This window comes from Pseudorca crassidens, chromosome 10 (assembly GCF_039906515.1).
Source record: "Pseudorca crassidens isolate mPseCra1 chromosome 10, mPseCra1.hap1, whole genome shotgun sequence".
Taxonomy (NCBI): domain Eukaryota; kingdom Metazoa; phylum Chordata; class Mammalia; order Artiodactyla; family Delphinidae; genus Pseudorca; species Pseudorca crassidens.
In genome coordinates, this window is record NC_090305.1 from 39,268,314 (window position 1) to 39,294,298 (window position 25,985).

General features: G+C 50.4%; 3 protein-coding genes across 12 annotated transcripts; all 3 read right to left on the reverse strand.

The window, feature by feature from the left end:
* Window positions 1-3,455: 3,455 nt before the first annotated feature.
* RPL10A (ribosomal protein L10a) lies at window positions 3,456-6,206 on the reverse strand. Its single transcript, XM_067753221.1, has 6 exons — window positions 6,125-6,206; window positions 5,703-5,777; window positions 5,547-5,627; window positions 5,044-5,192; window positions 3,942-4,114; window positions 3,456-3,659 (listed from the first exon to the last, which is right to left on the reverse strand). Exons 1-6 carry the CDS (start codon window positions 6,127-6,129, stop codon window positions 3,489-3,491), a joined length of 654 nt encoding a protein of 217 aa, XP_067609322.1. The 5' UTR covers window positions 6,130-6,206; the 3' UTR covers window positions 3,456-3,488.
* Window positions 6,207-7,410: 1,204 nt separating this feature from the next.
* FANCE (FA complementation group E) lies at window positions 7,411-18,306 on the reverse strand. 10 transcript variants are annotated; one of them, XR_010946861.1, is made up of 11 exons: window positions 17,764-18,306; window positions 14,733-15,354; window positions 14,113-14,157; window positions 13,719-13,787; window positions 13,280-13,423; window positions 12,741-12,864; window positions 12,437-12,515; window positions 11,012-11,078; window positions 10,588-10,685; window positions 9,648-9,773; window positions 7,411-8,109 (listed from the first exon to the last, which is right to left on the reverse strand). XR_010946861.1 is itself a non-coding variant. In XM_067753200.1 (10 exons), exons 1-10 carry the CDS (start codon window positions 18,009-18,011, stop codon window positions 8,107-8,109), a joined length of 1,527 nt encoding a protein of 508 aa, XP_067609301.1. In that variant the 5' UTR covers window positions 18,012-18,304; the 3' UTR covers window positions 7,411-8,106. The 10 variants fall into 10 exon arrangements, 5 of the variants coding, with proteins under 5 accessions (XP_067609301.1, XP_067609298.1, XP_067609303.1 ...); XR_010946860.1 differs by having other exon boundaries at window positions 7,411-8,114; window positions 17,764-18,305; XR_010946863.1 differs by lacking the exon at window positions 10,588-10,685 and having other exon boundaries at window positions 11,012-11,074; window positions 17,764-18,305.
* Window positions 18,307-21,385: 3,079 nt separating this feature from the next.
* On the reverse strand, window positions 21,386-24,199 carry LOC137233051 (probable E3 ubiquitin-protein ligase makorin-1). Its single transcript, XM_067755845.1, has 4 exons — window positions 24,048-24,199; window positions 23,814-23,924; window positions 22,152-22,287; window positions 21,386-21,903 (listed from the first exon to the last, which is right to left on the reverse strand). Exons 1-4 carry the CDS (start codon window positions 24,179-24,181, stop codon window positions 21,766-21,768), a joined length of 519 nt encoding a protein of 172 aa, XP_067611946.1. The 5' UTR covers window positions 24,182-24,199; the 3' UTR covers window positions 21,386-21,765.
* Between the last annotated feature and the right edge of the window lie 1,786 nt (window positions 24,200-25,985).

Genomic DNA, 25,985 nt, shown 5'->3' on the forward strand with positions numbered 1-25,985 from the left:
TCCAGTCTCTACTAATAGGTGATTGTATGTGTTAGGTGCTTGAATCATCATCACGTGGGTTGCCCTCATGCTCCTGGAGTAAACAGCCTGCAGGTGATTTCTATTAGAATACTGTAGGTGAAATATGGCTGGCCTCCTCACTGGCCACCCCCCACCCTCATATACGAATGTAGCAGATACAGGGGCACAGGGGCGGGTGATAACTACATAGTTTTGAGGTCTCAAAATAGGGAAGGAACCAGGATAAGAAGGTGGGTCTTGTGAGCCCAAAGCCCAGGGCTCTCTCCTGGAAGTGGCTCTCCCTGACCAGGGTTCTGTGGAAAGCTGCAAGAAAAGGCCAAGAAAACAGGGGCCCAAAGAAGAGGCCGGTAGTTCTCTTTCCTGCCCCTCTTGTTTCTGATGCCCCTAGGGAAGATGGAGGTGGGCCATCATTTTGCCAATTCCACGGTCAAAGCCTGAGCAGTCCTGGGGTTTCATGGGGGCTCTTTATTTCCTTCTAGTACAAATGCTGGAGAACTGGGGCTCCCCAGATATCTGAACCCTGAATTCTAACTCAGATGCACACTAAGCTTTAGTCTAAAGCCTAAAACCATCCTAGAGGCTGGGGTTTAAGATAGCTCAACCCTCATTTAGAATCGAATCAGTCTGCCACCACACGTGTTCTCCGTTGTTTGCTTTGCTTTCCCATTCTGCCTCCTGCTTTTTCCTTTCGTCTCTATCATGGTGCCACGGGCCTCTGGAGCGCAGGCACCACGGCTCTAAACAGCTTCTGGGCAGGCCAGCAGAAGGTGGTGAGTCATATTGGTTTAATATAGACTTAGTTTTTAAGTACTCCTATCCCAACACATAAGGCATAGATTTATAAAGTGGAGTGGGTTTAATTTTTAAATTCAGGTGATGCAAATCAATAATCCAGTAGGACTCAAGTTCCCAAGTATTTCTAAAACATTCCTATAGTTTCCAAAACTATTTTTAAGGATTTCAATCCTTGGCTCTTTTCAAACAAGAGGGTGTGACTGATTCTGAAGGCACCTTGTTCTCCCCACTCATCACCATTAATGAGATAGATGTCCTTGGGATGGCCTCCATTCAATCTGTCCTAAACCCAACCAAGGCAGACAAGCAGGGACTGGTGTGCCCGCTCTGGTGCACACGTGTCTGCAGCTATACCTAACTGCCATTTTACAACTGCTGTTTAACCGAACACTAAGTGCCTGGCACTGTGCAAAACCCGTCATGCTTTTAGTAGGTACCATCATCAGTTGCACTTTCAGATGAGTTTTCTGGAAGAGGCCGGCTCAGCAGCCTCCCACGGCTCCTGAGTGGCAGAGCTGGGATTCACTCGGGCACAGGGGGGGGCCTCAGCCCACAGACAACCACCCGGCTGGTCTTCTTCCACCCAAGAAATTGTATGCACAGTGTCATGGGAACCTCCCCTGAAACCCTTGCTCCACTGTGACGCTGCTCATTGATAGCACAGCTATTGGTGCAAACAATTGTCTTCCTGGCTTCTAGAAGTGGTTTGCTTTTCTCTCACAGGCCCTGTGATCATTATGGCTCTCAGGGTTGGCCACCAAAGGTGCACTGGGGCCCACCTTAACAAGCGAGACCTGCTTGTTTCCCTTTACCTAATGGTCCTCACGTCTTTTATTTTCTCTTGCTGTACTCAGCTTTGTAAAAGACAGGGTATAAAATGTACTCATACTTGGGCTTCCCTGGTGGCGCAGTGGTTGAGAGTCCGCCTGCCGATGCAGGGGACACGGGTGCATGCCCCGGTCCGGGAAGATCCCACATGCCACGGAGCGGCTGGGCCCGTGAGCCATGGCAGCTAAGCCTGTGTGTCCGGAGCCTGCACTCCGCAATGGGAGAGGCCACAACAGTGAGAGGCCTGTGTACTGCAAAAAAAAAAAAAAAAAAAAAAGGTACCCATATTTGTCAATTACTTTTTATATTATATTCCTCTAGTCATCAAATCACAAGTTTTCCTGCCTTATTTGAGCTGTTGCCTTTCTCTGATTACAAAAATCATTGAACTTCAGAAAATCCCCTAAATCACATTAACTCCCAGCTTTGAATGTGGTCAACATTAGTATGTAAGCTTCCAACACTTTAACTAGGCATGAAGTTTTTTCCTTTCAGTAAAATTGGATCCTAACTAGTTTCACAGCCAGCTTTTCCCCCTCCTTACCCATTGGGAACATTGTTCAACAAGCCTAGGTATTTCATCACTCCTAACTGTGGTTAAGGAGCAAGTTAGGCCTATCACCACCTTGAGAACCAAAATTCTCTGCTCATCACAAGATTAGCTACTTTACCTGCAGTTATAACTTGAAAGCTAAAATGACAAATCTTTTGGTGAATACCTTGTGCTCTTCACTGTTCAAATACAGATAAAGCTTGTTTTGAGAAGGTGCAGCATTTTTTATTTATGCTTTGATTAGCCTTTCAGGTCTAGTTCCTTTATTTACCAAAGTTAAATGAGGCAGATAAAAGTCAAAGGTTAGGGACTTCCCTGGTGGCCCAGTGACTAAGACTCTGCACACTCCCAATGCAGGGGGCCCGGCTTGGATCCCTGGTCAGGCAACTAGATCCCTCATACCACAACTAAGAGTTCACGCCACAACTAAAGATCCACCGTACAGCAACTAAGACCCGGCGCAGCCAAATAAAATATTGTAAAAAATAAAGTCAACGGTTAAATCACAGGTATTTCCCACCACACCAGAGCCACCTTTCCAGTGCTGGGTGCTGGAGGCAAGAACGGCAACAGGAAGTTCCTCAGGCCAGGGAGGGGGCCTAGAAGTTTCCACAGGCAGATTCCACCCATTTACCAAACTCCCCTAGACAACAGGGTCCCTAGATCAGAGTATTATCAGGTCTTCTCATTTTTCTTCCTAAATATCTTACCTAGTAAATCACTACCCCCAAACATAAGGGTACTCAATTTGTGCGTCAAGAAAGCAAATACTAGACCAGTTTCTCAGGGTATGTGGACCACTCTAATCAGAAGCATCTAGGAAGCCAATCCCAGGCTCACCAAACCCCAATCTCCATTTGTAACTACTTGGGGATTCCTGCAGACCAAGACCCCAAATGATTTCAAGGGATCAAAAAGCCCTCCAAACAAAAAGCCCATGTTAAGAACTGCTGGCATACCGGCCATAGGTTAGGCATGCTGCCAAGGAAAGGCCAAGTCAGTGTCCTCCATGTGAAGGTTCTAACCCCCCACTTTCCACTAGTAACAGGCAGCAGCAGTACAGGCTGGGCTAATGGCCCCGATCTGCTATTCTCAGGGTTATTTGAAAAACTTCAGCCCTGATTAGCAGCCCTATTAGTATCCAGGAGATCTTAATAAGACTCCATGTTTCTGAGGGCAGAAAGAATGCCCTGCCTTGTCTGCAGTAAATGACTACCCATCACTGGCTCATCAGTCCCAAAGCCACAGGAGACGGTGGTAATGGTGGGAATATGGTTTATTAAGCTGTGCCTTAGTACAGGCGCTGGGGCTTGCCCATGGTGCTCTTAATGTACAAAGCCCGAACGTTCTGCCAATTTTTCTTGAGCAATGACACCAGGAAGTTGACAGCTAAGTGGATGTTGTACACAAGCTCATCATCTGTCATTTTCACGTGGCCAACAGCCACTGCCAGACACAGCACCTGTGGGGAGAGGAAGGTCACATCAGGTTGGTGGCTAGATTCAAGAAAATGTAGAGTGGGCCCGTCTACAAGCCAGATGGCCCATCCCTATGACCTCCAGTGACCTAATGAGCAGTGCTCTGGCCCCAGACCAAGACCAGAGTTATTTGAAAAGCTTCAATCCTGTTAGGTGACTGTCACAAGTCCTAAGTATCCACAGAAATGCAAACCAGAGCTCCCACTTGGAGAACGTGGGTCAACTTCACCACTGTTCAACCTATGCAACTGGCTAGACCTTCTCACCTTCTTCATCTGGAACTTGATTGTGGACTTCACTTCATCAACTTTGGCCACCATGTTCTCATTGTGGGTCAGCAAGGAAGGGAACTTGCCGGCCTTATTCAGGCCTGGGCCCAGGATTCGTGGGATCTGCTTGATCAGAGACTCTGAAGCCAAAAAGGCATCATACTTCTTGGCTGGTAAAGAGAGGAAGCCGTTAGGACCTGGCCCCTGAAGACACCTCTAAACAGGGCTATGAGACAGCCGCAGAAGTGGCCTCTAACCAGCAATCTACCCCTTCCCCAGCTACCGAGTCTTTTTTTTTTTTTTTTTTTTTTTGCGGTACGCGGGCCTCTCACTGTTGTGGCCTCTCCCGTTGCAGAGCACAGGCTCCGGACACGCAGGCTCAGTGGCCATGGCTCACGGGCCCAGCCGCTCCGCGGCATGTGGGATCTTCCCGGACTGGGGCACGAACCCGTGTCCCCTGCATCGGCAGGCGGACTCTCAACCACTGCGCCACCAGGGAAGCCCAGCTACCGAGTCTTTTTAATCCTCTCCCCATTCCAGTATTATCTCCATCCTCTGGACTTTTACTGGCCCAACATTCACATGAAACCCGGTAGAAGTCCAGGCTGACTCACAACCCATCTTGCAATGAAAATGCTCACGCTAGTTAAGTCTGCCTGGTTTCAAATCCTGCCTTTTTAGCTACACAACTGGGTTACCTGTTTATCTGTAAAATGCTCAAATCACATAGCCTAAAGGTTAAAATGAAATATGGAAGTTTTAAGTAGAAATTTCAATTCAGAATGTACCAACACCTGACCTATCAATGTGACAGTTCTCGCTTGCTTAGAAAAGAACCACTGCCTGGCTTTCTTCCTCTATTAAATCCAATTCTCAAAGCAAAATAGAATTTTCACGTGGCTAAAAAATACCAGTCAAGTTAACCAACCACAGCAGATCCTTTCTGTCCTGACTCTACCCGACCATCACTTTAAAATCCAAGTGGCAGAAATACTCCTGTTCTACCACTCCAGTGAGAACTGCCTCCACCCTACCCCACATACAAAACCACACCATGATGGGTGGGTGGCCGGGGAAGAACCACACCAGGCACACTCACCCAGCTTCTTGACCAGTTTCTTATTCTTGTTGAGTTTCTTCAGGGCCTCGATGTCCATGTGGGGGATATCCACAGCCTTGGCCTCATCACAATGCTGCTGGTCCCCCAGAACACACACGGAAAACTTGGGGCGGGGAGTGGACTTAAGCCTGCATTTTGGGGAACAGTATAGGTCACACCCAGCCCTGGGTCCCAAGGGCAGGTGAAGGGGTCTGGGACCGCTGCAGTACTGAGCCTTACCCAGAGCGTCCGCATTCACCAACAGCTAGTTTGGCTTCTCAAACTAGCCGGCGGGCTCAGCCAAGGCCTCCCCACGCCTCCCCTCTTGTTTTAAGACCCAGGGTGGGGGTCCGTCCAGCCACGCCTGCCCGGAGCAGGGGGTCTGCACTACCCGAGCACTTCAGTGCCACACGTGCCTGGCCGCCTCGGGCTCAACAGGAGCCTGAAGGGAGGAGACAGGCATGGGGACACTGAGGGCTGGGTGGGATTAGAACGGTGCCAACCTGACGGTGCCCGAGAAGCGTTTGTCCTTCTGAGGGTCATAGTTCTTCAGGCTTATCTGAAGCTCCACCGTCTCCAAAAACCTTAAAAAAGCGTAACAAAGTTAACGGACCATCCGCGGCTTCCCAAAGCTGCCCTCCGCGGAAGTCCGCGCTTACTTCCGGCGCTTGCGCTGGTTCCCGTGCAGGACTTCCCGCACTGCCTCATAGAGGGTGTCTCGGGAGACTTTGCTGCTGCAAGAAGGAAACAAGACGAGCGATCAGGACCAGCGAGCAGTGGACCAATCCGTTGGAGTGTCAGAAGGCTCAGGCTCGGGGATGGTCCACGGAATACTCCCCGGGTATTCCGGACGCCAAGTGAGGCACTCTGGACCAGATGCAAACCCCGGGGAAGAGGGGCCCTACTGGCGGCCGGCCTTGGCACGCGAACTCCAACGCCAGGCCCGTAGGCCGAAGCCTGGCAAAAATGCCCCGCTACGAAGCATAAGCAAGGACCCCCGATTCCGCCCGTAGTGTCTCCCTCCCCACGGGAGCGCCCGGAGGCGCGGATGAGTACGGATATCACTCGAAGCGCCACTAACCTCATAGCTCCTGCCGCCGCGATAACCGGAAAAGGGACAACTCAGTTCGCGCACGCGCTCAAATAGGACCTGGTTATCGCGAGAGATGCCTTGTTCCCGCGGCTTTCCCCTTGAGAGCAGTCGGGTCGCTCAGTGCCGGGGGTGGGGCGCCGCGGCAGCCGCGTGTTGCACTGCTAGACCTACGCGGAGACCACAGAGCTGCGGCGGTCCCGGGCGCCCGTTGCCACCAGCAGCTGCCCAGGCCCTTAGGGAAGAGGCTGGGCCCAGGGCGGTGAGTTGCAGTAGTCACACTCCTGGGCGCCGCCCCGTGTCGGCCGCTGAGAGCGTGCAATTCCGACATGTTTGTCCCTTAAACCTCCACGCTTCCTCCTGACCTTAGCACCTGCTTCACTTCTCAAAAGCAGGCTTTGCTCCTGACCTCTCTCCCTCATCATCCTGTTCTAACGGGGGCTCGCGGCTTCTGAGGAAGTTGTGGGAAGGGAAGTGTCGAGTTCTCTTCCCGGCGCCTCAAAGCCTGCGGTGGGGAGGAGCGGGTAAGGTTCTGTGATGAACTTTCACCTGATAGTTGACTCAGTAACATCTCCAGGTTGTGTTTTTTTGTTTGTTTGTTTTTTAAATATTTATTTTGGCTGTGCTGGATCTTCATTGTGGCATGTTTAGTTGCAGCATGTGTGATCTTATTTGCGGCATGCGAACTCTTAGTTGCAGCATGCATGTGGGATCTAGTTCCCTGCCCAGGGATCGAACCCAGGCCCTCTGCATTCGGAGCGCTGAGTCTTTCCCACTGGACCACCAAGGAAGTCCCCAGGTTAAGTGTTTACTATGAACAAGGCGCCTAGCTAAGTGCTGTGGGAATATAGTTGTAGAACACACAAGCCCACAGTATTGCACACCCTTTCTGTCTTTCCTGTCCAATAGGCCTCATCCTGTTCTCTGCTCACAGTAATCCCAGGAGCCCTTCAGATCCCTCCTCAAAAGCCATCATCTGCCCAAAAGTCTTCCCCAACTCCAGGCTGAGTTACTCTCACCCTCAAGCCCCCCTCCGCAGTGCAGGATGCACAGCCCACCCATGTACTCAACAGCTCTGATTGGGCTGGGGTGGGTGGTATCATACATGATCTGGCCCACAGAACTCTACCACCTTCCCCTCACCGAACATTTCCCTTGGAAAAAGATGCCCCCGTCACTGAGCAGGGTGGGGATGGCGTGGTATGTGTTTTCAGCAAACACCCAGAGTTAGTAGGAAGGCAGGCACTGCTTCTAATAAAACATTACTGAACTTCCTGCTTTTTATGAAATACCACTGATAAATTATTATTTAAGTCAGAAACAACACAGAGGATCATAACATACACTTGAGCACGAGAGATCTGTGCTAAACATACAGATCTCCCGGGGCTCCTGGAGCATCACTGTCGTCCACTCTGGGTCTGCTTTGACCCTACTGAGGCCTATCTTAACTCCTATTTTATTTATTATTATATTTTGGCCACATCTCACGGCATGCGGAACTCCCCCAACCAGGGATCCAACCCTCGTCCCCTGCAATGGAAGTGCAGAGTCTTAACCGCTGGACCATCAAGGAAGTCTGATGCCTATCTTAAAGTGTCTGTCCCCACAGCCTGAGGTAGAAATGACAAGGAGGCAGCCCAGGCTCAGCAGCTCTTGGTAATACAACTCACCCAGCCCCCTTAGCCCCAGACCCTTCCTGCTGGCTGGGAGGCCCAGATGGCCTCTCTGCAGCCTGGAGCAGGGAGACAGTTGTCCCCTGGGATGGCCAGGCTCAGCCCTGACCCCCAGGCAAGGGGCAGGATGAGGTGCTCAGGGCAGAAGTGTCCTTCGGGAATCTGATGAGGGAGGTCCGGGAGGGTGGTCCCTTGGTGGATGGTCAGGGGGCCAGCTGTCTCAGGGCAGCCTGCAGGGACTTCTTCAGGAAAGTGGTATTGAGCTCCAGAACTGCAGCCAGGCCCAGCCTCTGGGGCTCACTGATCTGGAGAGAAGGAAGAATCATGTCTGGACTCCAGCAGCTGATCCCTCCCATCTCCCCTCTGCCCCTGGGCTCTGTTTAGTTAGAAGAGAGAAATCCAGGACACAAGGACAATAGGAGGAGATGACTCCCTGAGCAATCTATCCTCATTATCTCACCATGGTTAAGCAAGGTGTTTGGATTCAGGTAGACCTGGGGTCAAATACTAACTGCACAACGTACTATGTCAGCCATATTAAGAATGGTTGACAATTATTAGGTGCTTACTATGGGGCAGCACTTTATATGCATGACTTCATTTAATCCTCACAATCCTCCCATTTTACAGATGAGGAAACTGAGGTTCAGAGACACTCCACTGTGGCTGCCACATTCCTTCTGGGCCACTCTTTCTTCCCTGACCTGTTGCTGCAACCTCTGACCCATCTCTGCCCTGTACCTTCACTCTCCAATCCCCACTCCTTGCCAAGGCCAGAGGTTTCTCTACAGAATACAAATCTAATCAGGTCACTCCAGCTGAAGGCCCTGAGATAACCTCTGATGCCTCATATTGCAGGTCCTTCCAGGATCTACAGAGGATCCAGGAGCTTCCTGAAATTGTGCATAAGATGTGTATTCATATTTCCATTTTTCTGGGAGAATGTATGCCTTTCACCAAATCATCACATAGGCCTGTGATCCCAAGAAAAGGGTTAAGAGCCAAGAGAAGACCTGGTCTTCAAGATAAAGTCCAAGCTCCTCACCATAACCTACAGGGCCCTCCATTAGATGCTACCATGACTTGGCAATGTGACCTCGGGCAAATTACTTTAACCTGTGTCTCAATTTCCTCACCTATAAAATGGAGCTAATAATAGTATCCTCTCATAGGACTAACACCTGGAATAAACTAGTGAGTTAACATATGCAAAGGGCTTAGAACGATGCCTGGAACATAGGAGGGGCTACAAGTATCAGCTCTCAGTATTTTAGCTCTCTAACTTCATCCCCTACAGCCATCTACTCTTGGGATTTTAGGCCTCAGCTACAATGATGTACCTGCAGATCCCCTGGGACATTGAGTGCTTACACCGTTTCTTTTGCCTGGAATGCCCTTTCCTTCATCTCCGCCCTTGACTACCACTCACCCTTTAAGAGTCAGGAAGCCTGTCCCAACTCCCAATCACAAACAAGGTTTAGTTGCCCCCTTTTCCTCTGTCATCAAATGCCCTGTGCATACCTTTCACCTGGCTCCTACCAGATATTACAATGAGCCAGTTATCATCTCTCTCCCCTCTCACTAACTGGGGGAGAGGGTCAAGTCCAGGACAGAAACTGTGATATGGTCACTGTTGATTCCTTAATGCCCCAGATAGCATCTGGCCCACAGCAGTGTTGGCTGGATGAATGAACTCCTAAGCAGTCTCACTCCCCTGTCTTGGGCTTGAACTTGTGGTTTCCAAGGCTAACACTCAGGGTTTTCTCCCTGACAAACATATACCCTCGTGGCAGGCTCAGAGCAGCAGGAGCAGCCCTCATGGCCCTACCAATACTCACATTGGCCCGATACTTGGTTACCACTGTCAGCATGAGCTTGGCATAGGCCATGGACGTGGTGGCTGCTGGCCCCTCTTTACAGAGTTTCTCCATCAACACACTGAACTTCTCAGAGGGCATCTCCACCTGCACACATTAGGAGATCAGACAGTAGCACAAGAAAGGACCCTGGATTCAACTCCCAACTCCATCACTTCCTAACCAGGTGACCCTGTGCAGGTCACTTAACTGAGACTCAGTTTCCACATCTATAAAATGGGGCTCATGATGTCAAACTCTGAAGACTGTGAAAAGGATTAAATGAGATTATGCACATAAAGCCTAGCACACAGGTCTCAAAAAATGGTGGCCACTGTTGCACAGGCTCAGATTAGGAGATGGGGGACAAGGATCCCTCGCCTGGCTTAGTGGTTGAAGATATAAAGGAGTGAGGTCCCAAGGGGGCACTGGCAGTATAATAACAACAGATCTTCATAGTCACAATTTAATAAACACTTATTATGCGTTAGGTACCACTCTGAGCATGTTACACCAATTATACCATTTAAACCTCACCCCAGTTTTATGTGGTAGGTGCTATCATCACTCCCCTTTTGCAGATGAGGAAACTGAGGCATAAAGAGGTTAAGTCAACTACCTACGTTATAAACAAATGAGGCAGAATTTTAGGTACTGATATATGGAAAAACTGCCGAAATGTACTGTTAGATGAAAAAAGCAAAGTGCAGAGCACTGAGCTTGGTGTGTTACCATCTATGTAAAAGGCAGGGGAAAAGTAAATTTCACCATGTGTCCTTGTATATAGACAGCATCTCTGGAAGGGTTCCCCAGCAACTAGTAACACTGATTAGCCCTGCGGAGGGGAATCTCGGTGGCTGGGGAAAATTTTTTCACTATATCCTTTTAAGCGTTCAAAATTGTGAACATATGAATCTATTACCTATTCAAAAATAAATTAGGCACTGTCCCTGGCAGTCCACTGGTTAGGACTCCACGCTTCCACTTCAGGGGGCACGGGTTCAATCCCTGGTCGGGGAACTAGGATCCCGCATGCCATGCAGTGCGGCCAAAAAATAAATTAATTAAATTTAAAAATAAATTAAATTTACACACACACATCAAAAAATCCCTCCCCAAGGCCACACAGCTACTAAGAGGTAGAGCTGGGATTCACCATGCAGTCAGCTCTCTACTACTGGCCTTTCAAGCCCCTGGACCCTCCCACTGTCACGGGCACCCTGCCGGAGGGCAGTCATCCTGCTTGCCCCTCCATCACTGAAGGGGTCAGACACCCAGGAGCTGCACACCCAGCCACAGCACTATAGCACTTCTTTGTCCACTCTTCCCCAAGGCAGCCTGCTCACCTGCCGCTCCAGGAGTGACTGCAACACCAAGAAAGTCTCTTCCTTCCAGGGCAGCTCCAAGATCTGTCTGCAAGGCACAGGCCCCAGTGAGGAAAGCTCAGCCTCCCACCTGAGCCTGAATATCTACTGCTCCTACCCCAAGGCAGGGCAAGGCCCTGGGGACAGCCAAGATCTCCAGCCAACAGAGGAAGTAGTCAGAGCCCCCCGATGCTGGTGGCCATCTAGCAGCCACTGCTGCAGAGCCCATACTCAGTGCTGGGAAGGCCACAGCCCAAGACCCCCGGGACCTGACACGAAGGATTTGGCAGTGAGAGGTACAAAGGTCCCCTGGAAAATAACCAGGAGTTGACAGTGCCTCCTGAGTTTGAAAGCGGAGGACGACCCAGGGAAGAGGAGGATGATGATGGGTGAGATGACACACAGGAGGCTTCCTAGAGAAGGCGAAACCTCCCTGCGGAACCCAGCCCACGGTGAGGTCCACTCCAGCTGCACCTACTGTCCTCAGCTTGTTTGGAAAAGCAGGATGTCACATGGAAACGGTGTGGCTTCTTGGGTGCACAGACTTGGGTTTGATCCCAGGCTTTTGCACTTGCTGGCTGTGTGACCTTTGGCCACCTCCCTCAACCTCTCTGAGCTTCAGTTTTTCCATCTCTAAGGCGGCCACAGCACTTACCTCACAGGATTGCATGAAGACTAATGAAGTAATAAATCTAAAGCGCAGAGAAAGTGCTCAACAACTGGCGGCTGGTAGTATTTTTGCGACTGTCCCCTTCTCATATTATACTTAGCATTTCATATTTCATGTTAGTGTCCAATGAGATCTCACCTACTCATTATTTCTACATGTCTGTATCTTGACTCCCCAATTTTGATACCTAAATTTAACACCAATTTAATAACAACATTTGAGCACTCACTAGGTGCCAAACACTGTGCCGAGGCCATGATATGCGTTATCACAGTTATTATCTAGAAAAACTCTACAGAGTTCATACATGGAAACAGGCTCAGAGAGATGCAATAACCTGTTTAAAACTCACACATTTAAATAAAAGGCAAGGTTGAGACCTGCAACCATGTCTGTCTGACTCCAGAGCCAGTGCTCTGAACCACTACGCCATGTTCCAACTACGCCAAGAACTCAAGAGCAGGAGTGCCAGCCTCTTCGCATTCCCGGGGGCACCTGGCACAGAAGACTGAAACCCTGGGCTTGGGAAGGTGCATGGGATGGCAACTAACAGGGGCCCACAGGTGGGAAGGCACAAGCCAGGCTCAGGACAGCGAGAGGGGGCAATGGCTGTGCCACTGCCTGTATTTCAGGCACGGGGCCTGGTACCCAGCCGGCTCCAAGTCCAGAATGCCAAGAGCAGGTTTGGCCAGAGGGAGGAGGTGCGGGTGGGGCCAGCGTGGAGCTTGTACACTCACCCCAGCATTAGAGCCTGCATGTCCGGCTCCAGGGCCTCGTCCTTTGTAAGGCAACACAGTAACTCTGTTTGAGCTGGACCTGGGTGGGCGACAGCAGAGGGGAAAAGTCTGGGAGCAGCTGGCAGGAGAGAATGGGGCTAGCAGGGAACAAAATGCCTGGCCCTTTACAGGTGGCATCGTCAGGGAAGCAACAGGTATCTTCATTTATTGAAAACTCAGCTCCTGCCAGGGCCACCCGGGGGGTGAAGGGTGCTGGGAACAGACAGGGAAGAGCTACCAGGCCTGGGGCCCATTCCAGAATTACCTATTCCTGGGGCTTGGAGCACAGGGCCAAGGAGGGCTCTGCAGACGGCGTAGGTGTACTTAGTACAGAAGGAGGTCAGGGCAGTTGTGAGCAAGCGGGAGGCTGAGGAAGTCAGGGAGAGAATCTACAGCCAACGGGGAAGAAAATATTAATTTCTTTCTTCTTCCTTCCTATCAGTGTTTATTGAACACGTATTTCAGAGGCTCACACATTACAGTACAGAGAAAAAAGAAGTTCTTTTATCTAGGACTCACATGGATCCACTCATTGGAAAGGACACATAGCTCCCTTCCCCAGCTCCCAAATCCCTGATCCCAAACCCCAAATCCCTTCCACTTCTCTAAGGATCTGGGGCCCAAGAGGGAGGAGTTAGATGCCAGGTGGGTAGATGGCCTAGGGGGTTATGCCCTTCCCTTGCCCCAGGCTCCCCAGACAAGCAGATGCATGCAAGGCTGGGGACCCCCTCTCCCACCCTACTGAGGGTTCAGACTCTCTCACTCACTGTCTCTGGCACTCCATGTGTATCCCAGCGCACCTACCCGTCCAAGGAAGAGGCTCCTGATCAGCACAGTAGCATTGCTGAGGCTGAGGTCTGGTGAAAGGGCCAGCAGCCAGGTGCAGAGCTGCAGGAGACCTGTGTCCGAGAGCTGTGGGAGCTGCAGCTGGGCACACACCAGGTCCACCTGCCAAGGAGGAGGGAGGACACCGGGACACTCAGCCTGTCTCTGCTGGGCTGTCTCAATCCAACCGGGCAGCAGAAGGGGCGGGGCCAGGACACTCCAGGGTAAGGTAAGGTGGGGAGAGCTGCCCTACGGGGAGGAACCAAGGGCTAAAAGAAACCACTGAGGGTCACCCCTGCCCCTGAGACCAAAACACCCAACAAAATCCCCTCCCCAAATTCCTACATGAGGCAGGGAAACACAAATTTAAATGGAGAGGGACCGTGTCCTCAGGGCCAGGCGGTTTTTCTGGACTCACCTGGCCAGGACTGCATTCGTGGAGAAGCTGCAGCTCAACTGGTGGGGTGCCCTCCAGCCCTTCCAACCCCTGGGAAGGCAAATCCCATGTTAGGACCTGCAGAGCCCTCAGTGACAAGTCACTGAGGCCACCCCTTCAATTGGCAGAGTGGATGGCTAAGGACCCCAGAAGGTGCTACTAGAAGAGAGGAACTTGCCTGGAATTAGAACCTGTCTCAGGTTAGACAACATACTTGGACCAAGAAAAGCCTTTGCAGGGACTGTCCTCAGACCTTCATTCTAACCCCCTCACCCAAACAGCCTGTGCCTCACTGCACTGGGGCTTCCCTGGGCACAGCTGGGGTCCAGGCAGGGGGCGGAAGAAGGGTTATGGGTAGCAGAGTAGGGCCAGTCACCTTCCCGAGGGTCTTGAGCAGCTGCTGCAGCCTGGGAACTTGTTCCTGCAGAGGAGAGCCCAGTCACTGCCATGTCCCCACCCACGCAGCATGGCCCCCAACCCAGACCCAGCCCCCTCTCTGAGAAGGCCCCAGGTCAGTGGGCACTAGCGGGCAAAGATGACTCAAGAGAGCCAGAATGTAAACCTTGCAAAGTGCTTAAAGAACTCAAACTAGACAAGACCTATGTAAACCCAACTGAACAGACTTGTCTTCTCTGCATACATCCTAATGGGGGCAGACCCAGGCCTTGGGCTGGGAGGACAGGCTGGATGCTGGTATGATTCCCCCATTCCCATAAGATAGATGGGTGGCAGGGGTAGCTCCAGAGCCTTTCCTCTTCCGTGGTACCCTTAACCTCACACTATTGATCATTAGGTCAAGGGCTCCCACCTCCAGTAACTCCTGTCCCCACCCCCTCCTCTGTAGAATCTGTGGAGCAGAAACTACATTCCCTCAACCCCACCTCCTTCCCCTTGCTCCACGGACTACAGTCATCCGAGGTGGGACACAGTATCCCAACCGGCTTAACCCCCCCATTCCTGAAGAATCATTCGAAAGCAGCCTCCTCACCCTAGTACCTGGATAGCTCTGGGCAACTCCAAACTCTCAGGTAGGCCCTTAGCATCCTCTAGACTCTGACCAGCCTCACTGGGCTTAGCCCCCAAAACAGGCTGGTTCTTAATGGACGATGCACCTCCTCCATTGGCCAGGGATTCCAAAGATTCATGTTCAGGTCTGTTTTCCTCATGACTTTCTTCTTCTTCCTTTTCCAACCACCGGAGCCTTTTGGGGGCCCTCTCCCCCTCAGGACTGGCAGGCTCTTCCTCCGCTTCCTTTCTGCGTTTCCCAGGCCGCTGGGAGTCCTTGTCCTCCTCCTGTTCTGTCCCTTCGGGATCTGGAGCCTGGGGCAACTTCAACTTCCTGCCCCCTTGGCCCAGCTGCCTACACAGGCCTCGGAGCTGTCTCTGGCACCTTTTAGACAGTGGGGACACTCCCTCAGTGGAGATCCCAACACCCAGATCCCTTCGCAGAAATTCCCCAAGGGCCCGGAGCCAGGGATCAGGGTCGGGGCTTGGATCCTGCTGCACAATCTGCAGCACAGGGTGGAGACTGCTTTCGGGCAGCGACGGCCAAACAGCCATCAGTAGGCACATCAGGTTCCTCTGGCATAACGGGGGCAATCGCAGCAGCAGTGGTTTCCTGGGTAGCAGAGGGAGAACAAGCAGTTAAGAGTGTCTTGCTGAAAGGAACATAGGGCAGACTGGGTAGAGCTAGAGGCTAGATGGCACCGGACAGACGGGGGCGCTGGTGGGCAGTACCTGCGAGTCGGCATGGAAGTCATTCAACAAGTGGGCATCTATTCTACACTACACTAGGCCCTGCTCTTTGACATCTCCTATTTCAGCTCAGAAATTCACGTTGAAGCCTACCCTATAATAGATCCATGCTTGTTTTATGTAAAAAAGAAAAAGAAGCCCTTTCCCAAACTTTACGTAAAAATAATACTCCAGAATACTGAGCAACGCTTAGCCTGCAGACCTGTGCTCCCCTTGGCAGTCCCCTGGAACTCACAGGGTCACATCTGTCCAGCTCTGATGTTCCTTTCACTGAACTGAGTTCCTGAGAGGCAGAAGCAGTGTCTCTTTCCTCTGTGTCCCAGTACCCAGCACAACACCAGCCTAAAGCAGGCACTTGGTGCACATTTATTGACTGAATTAAATCTCTGAGAATAAGTTTCACAGATCAGCAAGACTGCTGTGGACAGAGCAAAGTAGCCATCTGTAACGTGACAAAGGCACGAATGCAGATGCTATGTGACCTGAGGCTTGCTGGAGTGGCAAGCAGGTCATGAGTGCATCTAGCCCACCACCCATCACGCCTCTGCACCTCTGTATACATGACTTTGTGGGGCTGCTTGGCATCACACACAGAGGCACTTGGGATATATAAGAGAGGAACGAAACCTTTTATTTTTTTGTGGAGAAAAAACACTAAATGAGAGAAAAAACTAGAGTAAAAGTTAAAAAGATCGTCAATTTGTGGTGGAGGATACTGAAGTAGAGAAGTCGGGAAGAGCCTACTCCAAGGACTTTTACCATTTTTGTGCATGGATTCCCTTATCAGAATAAGAGGGTTAAATGCATAAAATACATAGCATTACAAAAGAAAACAATTATACTGCAGTACAGTTCTATCCAGGGACCGCAGGTTACGTTCCATTCCCCTTACTCTGTCCAGAAAGAGCCAGACCATTGGGTAAACATTTCCAGAGCGTCCAATTTGCGGATTCAGAAAATTCTATTGAAAGAAATTCAAGATGGAGTGTGGGAAGAAAATAATAGAACTTCTATTTCTATTCATCTAAAACATAAAAAATGAAGTATTACAAATATTTAAAATATGGATTGGCCCTCCATATTCCAGTGTCCAACCCAATTCTTAGGGAGGGGTATTCAAGGAGAGTGGGAGGCCTGCTCTTCAGCCCCCTAGAGGCTGAAGGTGGCACCTCACTACGTTACTTTCTGTATTTTACTTAACTAGATAGTTAAGTGCACCTATGGACGCTGTATTATCTTTCTTAACAAAACGAACCCTCACAAAATGGACACATGGCTTACAAGGATGTCAGAAAAGAAACTGACTACCAGTAGGGGAAGCACAACCTAATTCAAAAATGGTAGAGCTGACACTTCTGCTCCTAGTAGGGATTCTTAGCCACATAAAGAGGGGGAAAAAGTTCAAAGTCACCCAAAAGACTAAAAATTATCAAGAACACCATCCTCAAGGTAAGAGATCTTCCCCTAAACTGTATATTATGCTTTGAAAAACTGATAATATAAAGCCAGCATGATCAGATGTTTATTGTCATTTACCACGTTTAAAATTTCTATTTATGGGGACTTCCCTGGTGTCGCAGTGGTTAGGAGTCCGCCTGCCAATGCAGGGGACACGGATTCCATCCCTGGTTCAGGAAGATCCCACATGCCGCAGAGCAACTAAGCCCGTGCGCCACAACTCCTGAGCCTGCATGCCACAACTACTGAAGCCTGCGCACCTAGAGCCCGTGCTCCGCAACGAGAAGCCACCGCAATGAGAAGCCCGCGCACTGCAATGAAGAGTAGCCCCTGCTCTCCGAAACTGGAGAGAGTCCGCGTGCAGCAACGAAGACCCAACACAGCCATAAATAAATAAAAATAAAATTTAAAAATTTTTCTATTTATGTATACTTGACAATGTACGTATTTTAACACACGTGTACTCTTGACCTATACTGGAGGTAAGAGATGGAAGTGTGTGATTAAAATTAGTTAGAATCCACTGACATAATTATTCATTTACACCCAACCGAGGGCAGGTGTCTTTCGTCTAGGTAAGACCAGTACCTACGCTATGAGGGTCTGCCGAAGGCCCCGCCTCACAGGGCGCGCGGCAGGGACCCGCTCTCGGGGCAAGTATTTCACCTCTCTGTGCCTCGGTCTTCTCATCTAGAGAAGTAGGTAGCGCCAGCCCCTGCCTCACACCACCGTGGAGGATGACGGGCGGCGCCCCGAGCTACGCCAGCGGCCGCCGCGACCAGCAGGACAGGAGGAACGCGGGCGGACAACTTACAGCTCCAGGCGACAGTCCGGGCCCTCCACTACTGGCTCCTCCCGGCACAGCGCCTCGAAGACGCGGTCCCAGCCGAAGGGCTCCCCTCCGCGGCCGCTCAGAGCCCGCAGCACCCCCAAGCCGCGCCGCGCCCCGTCGGGCCCCGCCTGCAGCGTCTGCAGCAGGAGGCGGGCGGGGGCCTCTAGGTGCGCCCAGGGCGCCGGCTCCGCGCCCTCAGCCTGAGCGGGTGCCGCCTCCGGGGCCTCCATACCCGGGGCCAGGGAGCCGCGCTGCCCCGAGCTCTGGTTTCGGGCCTCAGCTCCGGGGCCTGGGGAAAGGGAGGCGGACGACAGCGCCGGCCCTGATGCTGCGGCCGGCCCCTTCCTGCGCGCGCCACATTCCCTCCTCAGCGTTCGGGGAGGCTCTCGGACTCGCACCCCGCCAGCGCGCGAAACTAGATCTGTCAGAAAGCAAAGGAACGGGGAAGTGCGGCCGGGTCTGGGCGCAAGGGCAGGCCGGAAGGGGCAGGTAGGCTAGGAGTAGGGAGGCGGGGCGAGGGCCGAGTGCAGATCTGCTGATGAGGCGGGACCAGAGTGGGGGCGGTGCCACTAGGAAATCGGTTAGTGGGCGGGGTCATGCAAGAGATAGAGTGGGGCGGGGCTTGATGGAGGATGGGTCCTCTGCGGCTGACCCTAACCTTGCTTCCTCCACCGATCGCTGAAGTAAGTGAGGGGGCGGGCGTACAGAATGGATATCAGGGATCCTGCTGGTTGTACTTCAGGATCCAAGCATCATTTAATTTCAGCTGACGCCCATGTTGCCTATAGATCATGGGCTTTGCCATAGGATTTGATCATAATTTACCATAACGTCACCTCTTCCACAGGCCATCAACTGGCATCACTGGGGTTTCAGTCCTCTCCAGAAATGTTCGATCTACTAATACACCCGAGAATGGAGTCGCAGTAAAACCTAATGCCATCGATATGGCCAAAGGCATTCCTGTAAACTTCCTCCCTAAGATCAAGAAGTGGCCTTGCTCTGGTTGTTTATAAGGGACCAAGAGTGCCTCCAATTCCCAGGGTTTTGGTTTAAGGAAATCTGCTGGAGGAGGCAGGCTTTCAGCGAAGGGAGGGACCATAGCAGAGGATAGGAATAAAGGCAGAGGGGAGAAGAGCCCCACAGCACCCCATAAACCCTCCTTTGGGTGTCAGCTTGTATTTCCATCCTCCCAGCTTCTGCTGCCATGCACACATCCACTCAATCAATAAATCTTTACTGAGCACCTAGCGCTCAGGATGCAGGGAACAAAATAACTACCTTTGCCCTCATTGTTGCTGACCCTCAATTGAGGAGAGACAGACAACTAAGTAAGTAAACAATAGAATGTTTGTTTGTGATAAGTGCTTTCAAGGATATAGCAGGGAAGGGAGATAGAGTGAGGTAGTTTTAAATAGGTGGTCAGGCAAGAGTGCACTTGCTGGGGAGTAACAGGAGAGGTAACCAGACCAGATCTTGTGAGGCCTTGACATCATAGAGAGGAATTTGTCTTTCACCCTGAATAGTATGGGAAGCCATAGGCATATTTTATTTTATTTATTTATTTTTTTTGTGGTACGCGGGCCTCTCACTGCCGCAGCCTCTCCCGTTGCAGAGCACAGGCTCCAGACGCTCAGGCTCAGCGGCCATGGCCCACGGGCCCAGCCGCTCTGCGGCTTGTGGGATCCTCCCGGACCGGGGCATGAACCCGTGTCCCCCGCATTGGCAGGCGGACTCCCAACCACTGCGCCACCAGGGAAGCCCCATAGAAATATTTTGAACTGGATCTGATTTTCATTAGAGCCAAATTTTTTATTTTTTCCAAAATGATTTCAAGGGAGGGACTTCCCTGGTGGTCCAGTGGTTAAGAATCCATCTTGCAATGCAGGGGATGCCGGTTCGATCCCTGGCTGGGGAACTAAGATCCCACATGCCACAGGACAACTAAGCCCGCGTGCCACATCTACTGAGCCCGCACACCACAACTAGAGAGCCCGTGTACTACAGCTACAGAGCTCATGAGCTCTGGAGCCCATGCACCACAACTAGAGAGAAGCCCACACACTGAAAGGAAGAGCCTGTGTATCGCAACAAAAGATCCCGCGTGCTGCAACTAAGACCTGATGCAGCCAAAAAATAAAATAAAATTTTTTAAAACTGATTTTAAGGGCTTCCCTGGTGGTGCAGTGGTTGAGAGTCCACCTGCCAATGCAGGGGACATGGGTTCGTGCCCCAGTCCAGGAAGATCCCATATGCTGCAGAGTGGCTAGGCCCGTGAGCCATGGCCACTGAACCTGCGCGTCTGGAGCCTGTGCTCTGCAACGGGAGAGGCCACAACGGTGAGAGGCCCGCATACTGCAAAAAAAAAAAAAAAAGATTTTAAGAGAGCTGTTGGAAAAGAGTACGGAGTATTTCTTAAATCAGTGGTCCCCAAAATTTTTGTCACCAGGGACCGGTTTCACAGAAGACAATTTTTCCACGGATGGGGGTGGGGGTGGGGTGGATGGTTTGGGGATGACTCAAGCGCATGACATTTATTGTGCACTTTATTTCTATTATTATTACACTGTAATATATAATGAAACAATGATACAACTCACCATAATGCAGAATCAGTGGGAGCCCTGAGCTTGTTTTCCTGCAACTAGATGGTCCCATCTGGGGGTGACGGGAAACAGTGACACCCGAAGTGTGTTGCTTATGTCCAGTCTACTCCATTAGGTGCGGCTTCATCGTCACTTGCCACTCACTGATGGAGTTTTGATATGAGTCTGCAAGCAGTTGATTTATTATGGTCTCTGTGTAGTCAAACCCCTCTGCTATTGATAATCTGTATTTTCAGCTGCTCCCCAGCGCTAGCATCACCGCCTCAGCTCCACCTCAGATCACCAGGCATTAGAGTCTCATAAGGAGCGCGCAACCTAGATCCCTCGCATGCGCAGTTCACAGTAGGGTTCGAGCGCCTCTGAGAATCTAATGCCACCGCTGATCTGACAGGAGGCGGAGCTCAGGCGGTAATGTGAGCCACGGGGAGCGGTTGTAAACACAGATGAATCTTCGCACGGCTCACCTCCTGCTCTGCGGCCTGGTTCCTAACAGGCCACGGACTGGTATCGGTCCGTGGCCCGGGGGGTGGGGACCTCTGTCTTAGATAGTGCCTGCTTTGCAAAGGGCAAAAGAGTAGGAAATAAGTTTCTTCCAGGAACCTCTATCTCAGTTTATCAGTTCTAACTTCATAGGAGATGGTTTTGGTCTTCAAATGACCAAATGATGTTGGGGGCAAAGGGGTGGAGGCCCTGATAAGTAGTGGGCGGGGCCAAGAATGCTAAACAGCCTTCAATGCCCTGCCCATCCTCAACTCCAGCCTTATCGTGGTGGCTCTGGTTCATGCCCACCAGGGTCTGCATTCTAGCCAATGGGAAGGAGAATAGGGAGAAAACTTCCAAGTGTGGTTCTTGAACCACACTTGGAATCCACAAGGATTCCAAGGGGGAATCCTTGAGACCCTTTCACGGGATCTCTGACATTACTATTTTTATAATACCTACATTATTTGCCCTTTCTGTTCTCATTCTCTTATGAGCATAAAGTGAAGTTTTCCAAAGGCTAAGTGACAGGTGATATTGCAACAGATTAAATGCAGAAGAAACCCTTGGTGGGGGTAGGGGTGAGGGTGCACCTGGGCTATAAGCAGACACTCTTCAGACACCAGCAGTGATGGCTTAGGTGCACTTTATTGGTTTTCTTTCAGAATCCTTCTACAAAAGAGTAAAGTTAAAAACCAAGTCCCTGGCAAGAGGGTGAGAACCCTTCCTCTCTCCCGAGAGCCATCCCCCCTCCCCATGTTCCCCAGCTGTGTCACTGCTGCAGTTCATGGGTGTGGGGCACTTGCTACTTTCATCCCCCACCAAGCTCCAAAGGGAAAAGACCTACCACCTGGCAACCCCTGCCCCTCAGCCCCATCACCCCACACGTTGATCCTGGTTACAGGAGGCAGTGGTAAGAACTGTTGGGGTCCAGGAGGAGTTCTGAACCCCAGAAGGCCATGGTCAGGGCACAGTCCACGAAGAACACTTCCTCCTCTGGCTCGGTGCCCCCTAGGAACGCTGTTTTGCCCACCACCTGAGAGTAGAAAAAGAAATCAGTGAAAACCCCTCAGCTTCGACCCCAGTTGTATGTGGTACAGGGGAATCAAGGCTGACACATAAGGTTAGGCAGGTTGTACGTAGCACAAAGGTACCACATCTAAGCAGGCACCATTAATGTCATAGACATCATACATAGGTTTTACATTTATCACAGACATTTATTATAAACCATGGCCAGCATCCTCCCCGACCCCTTATCCCTGCTGTTACCACCTCACTCACAGAGGCCAGCTGCATACTCCCGGGCCAGGGAGGATCAGAAGTCGGGGCCTTATCTGGGAGCTGGTGCAGGTAAATGCAGTCCGACTTGAAGGGGCAGCGGCCATTCCCCCGCATGAAGAACCGGCATCGAATCTGGCTATGAGAGGGCGGAAGGATAGAAGACCATCACCTTCAAGCCCAGTTGCCCCAGGAACAAGGGGCACTCAAGGCCGACATGTAATGTTGGGTAGGTTATACACAGCACAAAGGCACCACCACATCTATCCTGGCACCTCTAGGGTCACATAGACAAGTGTAGATGTTATATTTATTACAATTATTTCCCAGCAGATGGCAGTAAAGTGTCTTAAGTGGTACCTTTCTCTTAATTCCCACAAAGTCTATTTGGGACAGCAGTGACCCTGGGAATCTCCTTTCCTTCTTTGAACTAAGTTTCAGTAATACCACCAAAGGAGGAGGGAGAGCAGTTAACCCTACAATGTGTCTCTGTAACCAGGTTAGAACAATGCCTTCTTCTGAGGGGTGGTCTTATGATTTGGTAACTGCTAGCTAATGAAATTAAGAAGTTTCCCACTTCTGAGATTTCAAATTTCATTCTGTGAAAGGTCAGATACAGGAAGGGCTTGTGGGCAACTTGTGATCTGCTTAAGTAGGAACAGCTTTTTCTTGCACAGAAAGATGGACGAGAGGGAGAAAAAGATAAAGCGCATATTTATAGCCTTTTTCCTTTTTCCTGCATCATCACCTCTCTGCTTGACTCCAACGCAGTTGAGTCTTTCCCACTTCCTGCAGTCCCCGCGTGAATGGAGGATCCCGCTGACCACCAAGCTGAAAGCCTGGGAATCCCTCTAAAATGACTGTCTCTCTTCCTCTTCCTACCATTTGACCAAACCTAGCATTAGGAACCCCTCCATCCAGATAGCATCCAAAACCACCCCACTCAATCTGACCAGATTCTCCATCAGTCTCCCTCACTCAGCTCTCACGTGATAGTACCAGTCCTGTGGCCGTCCATCTGGAAACGTTAATCATCTTACAATTTCCTTTCAACCTCATGGTCAATTGGCTACCCAGGTATGGCCCTTCGTCCTCTCAAGTCAATATCCTCCCCATGGTTCCTTCTAGTCCATGCTAGGAGTCAGAATGTCTGGGTTCAAACCCACTTCCTTACTTAAGCCCCATAGACCTTGCCTCACTTTCTCCTTCTACAGCGTGGTAACAGTAAGAGTCTCTACTTCCATGGTGGCTTGTGGGATCTTAGTTCCCCGACCAGGGATAGAACCTGGGGCCCCATCAGTGAGCGTGCCAGGTCCTAACCACTGGACTGCCGAGGAGTTCCTATACTTTCTTGCTTTAAAAAAAAAATCAGAAATAAAAGCCAAGCAGGGCTTCCCATCATGCTGAGAGAACCAGAGTTTCCCTGTGTGGATCCTGAGCCAGGCTAGAAGAGAAACTTGGCCTTGACTGTCTCAGTCACTCACTATTATTCACTGGGCTTTCTGAAATAGTGGAAATAGCTCACACCCTCACCTGCTGTCTTGGTCACTCTGCACTTCCAGGATTTGGGGGATGCCATGCTGGGAACCACGGCTGAGAGGGTATAGATCAGGGACTGCTTCCCCTCTTTCCTAACCTGAGTCATGCTCCCCCTGCCAGACTCACCTGGTCCGAGCCTTGAAGTTCCTGATGAGTTGTTCCTTCTTAGGCCCCTTGCTCACCCAGAATTTGCAGGGAATGATGTAGCTGGAAGGGACACGGCACTGGGGACAGGCCCTGCGAGGTGGGATGGGGTGGGAGGTGGGAGAGGAGTAGTCACAAGCCCATCGGCCTGTCTCTGAGCCCACCCCTCTGTGGGACCTTTCCCTCCCTCCCTGCTGGCCCCTCCATGACACTGACTTGATGACACCCAGCGGGAAGTCCCCTCGGCTCTTCCGCCAGGTACGCAGGCAGCCCAGGCAGTGGGGGTGGCTGCAGTTGGGCAGGATGCCAAAAATCCGCTTGGCCTCTGGCTTGTCCCACACCTTGTCCATGCAGATGCCACACACGATGTCCCGACTGTCCTGCACCCTCTGCAGCCACAGGCAGGGTCAGAGCACATCCTCCCTTCAGCCCCCACCCTGCCCCCCCACACACACACACTGTCACCCCAAATACGGCCCCAGGGAACACAGAGCTCTCCTCCAGCAGGTATGGGCATCCCAGAGGTCCAGCATGGCATCCTCTTCCCCTCCCCCTCCACTACCTGCTGCACCTCAAGGTCCAGGCTTTGAAGTGGGGCCAGGAGCTCCTGGACAGGGTCTGACATAGGCTGAGACTTCGGGAAGTAGCTGTGATCACCATCAGCAGCTGTTGGGGAAAACTGGATCCATTCATTCATTTACTCATTCATGTGGTATCTCCTAAGCGTCTGCTGCACGCAAGGCCCTGAGGGTGTGTAAAGTTCTGTCCACCAGTAGTTCAGAGTCTAGTCAGAATTATGTCTCTAACACAACTGTTTAGACCTGTGCTATTCAATACGATAGCCACCTGCCACATGTGGCTATCAAGCACCTGGAATGGAGCTAGTCTGAATTCAGATGTGTCATAGTGTAAAATACACATGAGATTTTGAAGCTGAATACCAAAAAGTCTCTAAAATGTTTCATTATTAACTTTTTATATTAATTACATATTGAAACGATATTGGATATGTAATTTTTGATATACTGGGTTAAATATTAAAATTAATTTCACCTGTTTCTTTTTCCTTATTTTAAAATGAGGCTGCTAGAAAAATTTTATTTACATGTGTGAATTGTAAAATGGTGCAACCACTTTGGGAAACGGTTTGGTGGTTCCTCAAAATATTAAACATAGGGTTAACATATGATCCAGTAACTCCACTCCTAGGTATATACCCAAGAGAAATGAAAATATACATCCGCACAAAAATTTGTACATAAGTGCTCATAGCAACATTATTCATAATAGCCAAAAAGCAAAAACAACCCAAGTATCCATCAACTGGTGAATGAATAAAACAAAATGTGGTATATGTCCATATCCTGGGATATTATTTGGCCATAAAAGGAAATGAAGTACTTCTATATGCTGCAACATGAATAAATCTAGAAAATATTATACTAAATAAAAGAAGCCAGACACAAAAAGGCCATATATTGTATGATTCCATTTATATGAAATGACCAGAAGAGGCAAATCCACAGAGCCAGAAAATAGATTCGTGTTTACCAATGGCTGGGAGGGGTTGTGGATGGAGAGATTGCTAATGGGCTTCTTTTTGGGGTAATGAAAATCTTCTAGAATTAAATAGTGCTACTAATAAGAACCTACTGTATAGCACAGGGAACTCTACACAGTACTCTGTAACTACCCATGTGGGAAAAGAATCTAAAAGAGCGTGGATATATGTATATGTATAACTGATTCACTTTGCTGTACAACAGAAACTAATACAACATTGCAAATCAACTATACTCCAAAAAAAATTAATTTAAAAAAACGGTGCTAATGTTTGTACAACTCTGAATATACTGTATTACATTGAATCATACACTTTAAGTTGGTGAATATTTTGGTTTGTGAATCATATCTCAATAAAGCTGATACAAAAAATTCCATATGTTATATGGAATCTAAAAAAAACATGGTTCTGAAGAACCTAGGGGCAGGACAGGAATGAAGACGCAGACATAGAGAATGGACTTGAGGACACGGGGAGGGGGAAGGGTAAGCTGGGACAAAGTGAGAGAGTGGCATGGACATATATACACTACCAAATGTAAAACAGATAGCTAGTGGGAAGCAGCCACATAGCACAGGGAGATCAGCTCT